A 9,609-nucleotide genomic window follows, 5' to 3' on the forward strand; every position below is an offset into this window, starting at 1 on the left:
AGATTACAGCAGTTGTTAGAGGAAAAAGAAAAGAAACAAGAGGAATGAGAAAAGAAACAAGAAGAGAGATTACAGCAGTTGTTAGAGGAAAAAGAAAAGAAACAAGAAGAAAGATTACAGCAGTGGCAAGAAAACCTACAACAATGGCAGCTCGAACAGCAAACTAAACAAGAGAGATTACAGCAGTTGTTGGAGGAAAAAGAAAAGAAACAAGAAGAGAGACTACAGCAGCGGCAACTGGAACAAGAAAGGAAACAAGAAGTACAAATGGAAAACATTAGTAAATTTAAAAGCGAATTAGATACATTAAAGGATGATTTATTGTCTTTTACACAAGAAGGATACATTAACCATCGACTTAACCAGCCCCAGACAATGACAAGCCCCTTCCAGACACTGTACCTAAACCCAAATGCAGACATCTTCAGCCCTGTTAGAAGTCACATCCCAGATATGAATGACAGTAATAGGAGTGATCCAGTGCGAAGGAAGCCACAGGAACTCGATGGGAAGGCACTGTGGGAAGCATATAGAGCACAATTTGAACTACTGGCAGAAATGCATGGATGGACAGAGGAGCAGAAAGCAGTATATCTGGCAATGAGCTTGAAAGGACAACCACTGTAAATACTTGGACACTTGTCAGCAGACGACAGGCACAACTATAGAGCACTGGTAGCGGCTCTAGAACTCAGGTATGGAACCCAAAATCAGTCGGAAGTCTACAGGGCTAGGTTTAGGACGAGAGTCCATGCTAAAGGGAAGAGCCTGCAAGAGCTGGCACAGGACTTGGAAAGCATGGCACACAAGGCCATGATATGATAATCATTCACTGATGTGTACATGTCAAATTAAAAATCATTAAAGTTTATAAAAAGATGAAATGCTATAGCCTTGATTAAGCAAAACCAACTATGTAGTTAAAACACCTAATTTAAAATTTTTCCAAATCAATTTGCAAAACTTATCACATCATGAAACACAATTGGACAAGTGAGTAGCTTTCTGACCAGTCTTTATTAGAACCCTTTTTTTCTTTTACAGATTTTTAAGCTATTTTTGAATATCTTTTGATTTTTAGAGTAAATATTATTGTGATATATTATTATTCTCAGAGGTTCTTACTACATGCATAAAAAAATCACTACATTACATGGCTATAGTACAGCCTTGTCAAACATATTAATAAATTAAAGACTGATATGTGGAATGGTTCATAATAAATTAAAACCCAATGCTAAGCCTTACCAAAGAAGTATGAATATATAATACACTGGTTTGCCCAGAAGGATTATTTATTAAAGAATTTTAGTTGTTATATCCACTTTTGTAAGCTGTGAATGTCATATTTGATCTAAACATCAAATATGGTAGATAAATGGTCAATTTTCACACTGAAATGAAAACCAGTATGCTACGAAAGTGCTGATTTATTCCATCAAATCAACAATATCCACCTTTTGCCTTCCAGGCAGAAATTGTGGTCTTACTATTGACCAAGGACAAAATCTGTGAGCAATGTCAATGGAGTACTTACTGTATCTGTTGTTCTAAAATATATATATATATTAAGCATCATGTAATTAACACCATTATTAATCACCAAAACCAATATTTTCTTAGTACTACAATGTAAAAACACAAAAGCACACAAGTCATCAATAAAACTTGTAAAGAATACTCATTACTGAACTAAGTACAATAGTATTTTTGTCAAAAACAATAAAATGTCTCACTAAAGGTGTTGTTTTTTACAATATGGAAGAGAAGATACCATTGGATTGGATATAAATTATTTTTCAAGCATGATGTTGTAGTTTTTTCCTTTATTATGTTTGGTACAGTAAGCAGTTAAAACATCAAAGGTCATTGCAGAATAGATCTGTTAAAGCAGTCGTGAAAATGTGCCTAACCAAAGCAGAATACATTGTGATGGGGCTAATTTGTGACATAAATTGTCTAAAGATATGTGGTGCTCTAAGTTAAAAAAATTGAAAGGAAAGCTGATAAATAGATCCATCTCACTGTTCAATCTACCTGTTATTCTTGACTTTGATGACTGTTTTGGTGAATTTTGCACAAAGTTACTCATGGGCTATGAATGTTAGTTGTCCCTAATTTAAATGTGACAGAGTAGACAGAGAGAGCAACTGGTCAACACCACCTACTGCCAACTCTTAGGCTACTCTAAATGAACAGTGGGATTGACCATGACATTATAATACCCCTAAGTCCGAAAAAGTGAGAATGTTCACTGCCTACTGTTGAGCTACTCTAACTAAACAGTGGAATTGACCATCACATAATAATGCTCCTGAGTTTGAAAAGATGAGAATTTTCGGTAACGTGACACCTAAAAAAAAAAAAAGAAAGAAGAAGAAGAAGAAGCTATGAATAAGACAAGGTCATCCTCTTCTCCAACTTCACTCAAATGGCAGATTACTGATTACAAAAAATAAATAAAAAATCTGACCCTTCTGCTCATGTGTACTCAAATATCCATACAGGAAATAACCTAGCTACCGAGTCAAAAACTACCTAATGTGAATGTTCTGTGAAAATAAAAGAGCAAACTCCCATCAACAATCTAATCAAATTTCATGGGCAATATTGATACTGCTCTTCTAAGAGAACATAAAAGTAATTCATTACATTTTGTAAATGCTAAAGAGTTACAACAATGATGTATACCACAATTATACAGCCAGAAGGATATATCCAGATTTGTTGTTAATAATATTAAAAATCAGGTGTTGCCTAAAAGAGAGGTCAGCAATGTTATCTACTACCTAGGGGATAGAGAGCTCTACAATGGTTCTTGTGATTATCTGTAGAAATATCATGTTCAAGAGAAACCTCGATATCCATCTCTTAAAAGTGGTCTGAAATTTTGAGAATCACACAAGAAGGTAACTTATGATCAAAAGAAAAACAAGATATGGGTAGCTTCCTGTCATATTAACTTCACAACAGAAAAGAATAATAATCAAAGGAATATTATATCCTAAACACAACACTTGGAAAAAATGGCAAGCTTTCACAGATTGTGGTATGTGGCAAAAAGGTCAATAAAAACTATACCTAGACTAAAATTTTTTCATTTCCGATAAGTTACTGTTAAAGTTATATAAAAAAAATTTAATTTTTCTTTGGGTTAATTGTTAATTATATGAGGCAACACTCAATGTTTTATAATAACCCACTATATATTTGCATTAGTTTTTCAGAATTTGCATGTATACATGTATGCTCATCACTTACTATCAAATGTTCTGTAAATTATCTTCATACAAAGTAATAAAAATCTTTGGTTAGAAATATATTTCAAAGTGTTTACAGTGCTATAATATATTTGTATTAGTGAAAACCTGTTCATTTTATTAAAAAAACACACTACAAATCTAACTGTTATGATCATTAATGATAATTACAGTGTTCATTGAACAAGACACCTCTGAAAATACATGTGAACGTACACAGGAATTTTATTTCACAAAAGTAGTTTCCTAGTACGATTTAAAACACAAATATCAATAATTTAAAACAAATGTGTCTTAAATAGTCTTTTATTTCAATTATAAAACTTTAAGTACACTTGGAACTGGATATTGTGGGTTATCAACAGCTCCTTTACCAAATTTCAACTCCAAAAATCCTTTTATATTATTTGGGACTGATGCCATAATTCCAACAAATTGAAGTTTTTCTAGAGGATGAAGGAAGTGTTCTGGAAATTCTCGGTCTTGTGGGTGATTTTTAAACCAAGTATTTTTAGTCATAATACCATTTCGAGAATAAAAAGGAAAGATATCTACATGAAGGTGGTTTGTTTGACTGAACTGCACACGTAAAAAATCTCCTTCCCTTGCTTTTTCCCAGACAAAACCTGATGTATCAACAATTGACTGTTTCTGAGCATTCTTCAGCCACTCACATTTTAAAATATCATCAGCATACACACCAATGTCTACATCATAATCCCAAGGAATAATGTCACCGGAACGAAATGCACCTAAAAGACTACCACCTTCTAACCAGTATTTCACTTCACATTTTTCTAGAATTTGAAAAACATGTCGAGCAGTTTTTCTTAAATTTTCCAAGCAGCAAGGTGGAGTCCAACGTCCTAGAAATAGGTATTCTGGCATGTCATTATGCACTGTTCCGAAACACCGAGATGTCTGTTTTTCACAACCATACCAATGAACTTGGTTTCCAGGAAGAATGACTTTCTTGATGCCAAATTTCTTATACAAATTCATTCTTTTATGTGAGTCAAGCATTCTTTGTTTCTCTCTAAGATGTGCATCTTTGAATAGCAATCTCCCTTCTGATAGCAGATGTTCTGGTGAGATATGTACCTATAACAAGCACAAATTCTTATAAAACACCTAGGAAATGTTTATTAAATATTTTTACAAACACAAAGAAATTAAAAGATTTAATGTATAAATTGAATTTGAAAAATAAAATCTAATGTATATAGTATATATATTCTTTCAGGTACCCAGTTCTTGATGTCAAACTTCACGCAACTGCAGAACTGAGTATAAAATCATGATGCATTTCTACAAACAATGAAACAAGCAAAGAAATTCTAAAGTAAATTTTAATGTTCAACCTGCTAATCTTTCTGACTCTCATCCAACTAAAGCAAATATAACAAAGGCACTAAAGTTTAAATAAGCCACAGTTATATTTTAGAAAAAACATATTCAACTGAACTGTTACTGTAAGAATACACATACATTTTGTAAAAAAATTATTCCATAATAATAATAACTCTCAACAAAGCTCAACATATGCATAATAATTTCTGAACTTAAAAAAATGCACAAAATTTTTTACATTCATTTAATATCACTTTTAAGGGCCTGCTTTTAATGCACTGATCTTGGTTCTAAATGATAATTACTCTACCTAAAACCAAACATGGGTCTACAGTAAGTATCCAAATCTTGTCATTAACTTCTGATCAAAATAAGCTATCTATAATAAAGTTCAGAACTAGAAATTGATCCAGTAATCAATGTAGCTAATTTAATATACCATTCTTACTTGCAATAGTAAGAATGCATTGATGTATCAATAGGGTACTCTCACTGTCAGTAATTTGGTCTGTAATCCTAATATCTTACATACTTCAGCTAGTTTAGGAGATTTATGTTAGCCCAAAGTTAATATACTAAGCTAAATAATCTTCATAATAAAAATGAAATAAATATATATATATTATACAATTGAGCCAAACCTGATAATGAAACTAACATTAAAGAAATAACAGAATATAGCTTAATTAGATAAAAAAAAAAAGACATACAAATGAACTACTTGCTTTTGGTATTGTCACAAATTCCCTTCCTTATTCTTTCATCCCTGATATTCACTACAAACTTTACATGTCAAGAAATAATATATATAAACATATATCATCTATTCAATACATATTTTTAACAGTTTTACATAACTTACACAACAGTGGAGTACCAACTGCACATGACAGTAACTACATTTAACATAATGGTTTGGGACAACATGGGACCTATTGGTCCATTTTGGCTGTTCCATCCTCTAAACAAAACTAAAACTATTTTTAAAAATCTCAAAGCCAGCCCTTATCATTAATATACTTATCAAACTTTCTCTTAAACTCAGTTAAATTTACTGCCTCCACAACATCCCAAGGCAACTCATTCCAAAGGTCAACCACCCTGTTAGAAAAATAAAAATGTCTAAGCTGAAGATGACTCCGACCCTGCCACAATGTATCATTATGTCCCCTGGACCTACTATTCTCACTGTTGAATATGAAAAAAGATGATGCATCAACATTATTAATTCCATTTAAAATCTTAAACACCTCAATCAGATCCACCGTAACTCTTCTTTTTTTTAACAGAAAACAATTTGACAACCCCTTCATCCAAGGCACCATTCTAGTAACCCTTCTCTGAACTCTTTCCAACAATTTAATGTCTTTCCTAAAGTAAGGAACCCAAGATTGAACACAATATTCCAAATGTGGCCTAACCAGTGACCTGTAGAATGAAATTATAACCTCCTTAGACTTGTATTCAATATTTCTGTAACTACAGCCTAAAGTCATATTTGCCCTACCACTAGAAACAGCAAAATGCTTGGATGGCTTTAGAGACTGATCAACTATCACACCAAGATCCCTTTCTTTCATGACACTGTTATGATTATTCCCATCCAAATTATATTTATAATTCAAATTATGATAACCCACATGCACTATCTTGCATTTATTATAATTAAAACCCATCTGCCATTTATTTGCCCAACTCACTAAATGATCTAAATCCTTTTGTAAATCAGCAGCATCCTCTTTACAGCTATTAACACCCAATACCTTAATATCATATGCAAATGTAAGTAATTTATTGACCATTCTTTCATCTATGTCATTGATGTAAATCAAAAAGAGCAAAGGTCCTAAGACTGAGCCCTGAGGTACCCCACTTGCTAACATTAATCCAGTTTGACTGAACTCCATTTGTAACATCCCTTAGCTTTCTTCTATCCAATTTGCCTTTCCCACACACCAATAGAGATAATTATTTTACAAGCCTTTTATGTGGCACCTTGTTAAGTGCTTTCTGAAAATCCAGATACATCAAATCTACACTCTTACCTTCATCTACATAAGGAATATCCCTTTCAAAGAATGTCTAAAGATTTGTAAGGCAAGGTTTTCCCTTTATGAAACCATGTTGAGTATCCAATTACATTCTAAACTTTGTTAAATGACTTTGCAAAGCATCTTTTATTAGACTTTCCAAAATTATTTCCACAAATAATGTAAGAGTAATAGGTCTATAATTACTGGGACAACTTTTATCACTTCCCTTGAAAAGAGGAGTTACATTAGCTAACTTACAATCCTCTGGTAACTCTCCACTATTCAAGGACTGACAAAAAATAGTAGTAAGTGGCTCACATCTTTAACCTCCTTAAAAACCCTTGGGGAAATCTGGCTCAGGAGCTTTATTGTTCTTTAAACTTCCCAATTTTTCTTAACCAGCTCAGAATTAATAATGCAATCATCTTGTTCAATTTTGTTTCCATCTATCAATGGTTCAAGATGTGGAATACTGCTTAAATCTTCATTAGTAAAAAGCAAAGTCTAATAACCTAGCCATCACATAAATATCAGATATGAGCTATCCTTTATCATCCCTCAAGGGTTCTACCCCCATCCTAACATTTTGTTTACACTTAATGTATTTAAAGAAATCCTTACTGTTAATTTTTACATGTTCAGTCAACCTTTTTTTCATACATCCTTTTTGATGTCCTAATTTCCTGTCTCACCAACTTTTTTGATCTTATATAATCTTCTAAATCTCTTGTCATACCAGTCAATCTAAATTTCTTAAATTTATGATGCTTTTCTTCAATTTTATCTCGTATACTCTTTGTGAGCCAACCTGGTTGTTTTACTTTTCTTTCAATAAAGAATATTAAAGTGCTAACTCACCTTCTAGCTAGAGCATGTTGAATTTCAGTATGCTTGTACTATGAGACTGACACAAGCTTCCCCTAACAGTGATGTACAGATAGTAATGTTGTAAAAGATTATGTAAGTTATGGTAATAGCTACTTATATGAGGTGTAACCTCATAGTCTAAATAAAAAAAAAAAACCTTTTTTATCGTAAATAAGTTAGTTCACAAGATATAGAACGAATTATTGCTAACTGTTGCTCAATATTGTCATTGATCTTGAGAAGTTTTTTCTTTCTTTCAGAATTAGGTTTTTTCTTCTGGTTCTTTTTCTAATTCCTTTATTTATTGAAATTAATGACATTGAGATTTATGTTGTTTATTAATGTTTGTATCACGTCCTGACCAGGCATGGGTTTACAAACTGTTTTTTTTTTTTTTGTGATAAAATTTGTATTCTAGTTGTTTGAAAGCTTTATTTTGGATTTCTGTTGTTGCCACATTTTAATAAATTATTTTTTGTTCTGCCCTGTTTGTAGTGGTATTTTGTTTTAATCCATTTCACCCCTTTATTTCGTATGTCAGATATATAAATACTGAGGCAAACATAACATTAGCATGCTTCCTGTGTATGGTGTTAACCTTTTAATCATAATTTACCAATATCAACTTTATTTATTTATTTCATGCCCAGCAATAGTTCCTACTAAAACTTTGAACAATTATTAGGAATACAACTACTGTAGCATATAATCAACAAAAAGAAAGTCACATATAACTTTAAGTACAATGATAGATATACAAACAAAGAACTTAAAGTGAGTAAACTCCTTTAAAAAATAGAACTTTTCAGTATGCAAAACAATTCTATGACCCAACAAAAAATATGAAAATTAAAGGGGTTAGTTAAAACAATAAAATAAATGTAAAGAAAAAAAGGGTGCAGAATTCTTAAAAATGTTTAAGTACCTAAGGACAATCATCTAATATTTAGACACTAGTTTATGATTAAAAATTAGCTTGCTAATACCAAGGAGCATTCTCTTTTTCAGTTCAATGAGTGCAACATCCCAACCCACCCAAATCAACATGGTCCTTGAAATCATACACCTATTCAACAATGATTACAAACAAATTTAAGTTAATGATACAGAATAAAACATCAGGCAAAAAAATTCCACAAGTTCATAACTCAATTAAGTAGTCTGGGTCTGGGCTTTCAAAGCTGTTGCATATCCCCTAATGTTTACACTTCCATCCTGAAATTCCCACCACTCTAAGAAAAATCCTTATCCATTTGATTCAAGTCCCTAACAAATTTTAATACATGCTTCAATTTAAATGTAGCTTTTCTATTCTGTGAGAAAAAAGTCAATGTCTATACTCCATTCTTTATAACTTAAATTTTCTTACTTTAGTTAGAAGTAAATTTTAAATCAAGCCATACCAGTTGCTTATTATTCATTATTATTATTATTCATATTATTCTCATTCATAAACCATACTTAGACACTAAGCAAGCAGCTATTTGAGTTTTATTAAAACTCACATCACAAACAAGAAGTAATTTCTAAATCATCATACCCAAAGTGTACAACTTTATCTTCTCAGCTTTTTAATATAATGATCATCTTTTTCTAGTTCTCCAATGTTATTGTAAAAGTTTTAAATATTCCAAACTAACAAATGTTACCTAATCTGACAAAAGATGAAAAACACAAGTCTCGCATAAACTTCTCAGAAAACCTAAAAATAACATTCCCCACCACTCCCTATAAGCATCTAACTTTATGTAGCACTTTCTCAAAAATGGTTTAAAAATATAATTGGACTGCACTCATTCAGCTGGAAGCTTTAATGAATAACTGCAACAAGTTGGTAAGGCAAGAAAATGTTTATAAAAGTCTGCTGAGAATCATTACATAAATGTTAACATTTTCCAAACCTGCAAATGTATTTATGATAGATACTCACCTCTCACACAATTAAGCTGTCTTCCCTATGCATCTGCTTTAAAGATTTTAGCCAACTCCCATCTAATCTCACAAGGTTTCTTGTGAATTTTGCTAATGCATAATGATGTTATTATGTAACAAAAGCCTTACACCAATAGCAGGGAGACATACCTCTGTTGCGTCAGTGA

General features: G+C 32.0%; 1 protein-coding gene across 7 annotated transcripts in view; it reads right to left on the reverse strand.

The window, feature by feature from the left end:
* Positions 1-1,055: 1,055 nt before the first annotated feature.
* LOC106457670 (fukutin-related protein-like) overlaps positions 1,056-9,609 on the reverse strand; it is a 22,636-nt gene continuing 14,082 nt past the window's right edge. For all 7 annotated transcript variants that reach the window (XM_022383680.1, XM_022383681.1, XM_022383679.1 and 4 more), the window contains one exon: positions 1,056-4,361. In XM_022383680.1, coding sequence (XP_022239388.1) covers positions 3,576-4,361 — 786 coding nt within the window. In that variant the 3' untranslated portion in view covers positions 1,056-3,575. The remainder of the gene's footprint in view (positions 4,362-9,609) is intronic.

Source organism: Limulus polyphemus, unplaced genomic scaffold (genome assembly GCF_000517525.1).
Source record: "Limulus polyphemus unplaced genomic scaffold, Limulus_polyphemus-2.1.2 Scaffold359, whole genome shotgun sequence".
NCBI lineage: Eukaryota > Metazoa > Arthropoda > Merostomata > Xiphosura > Limulidae > Limulus > Limulus polyphemus.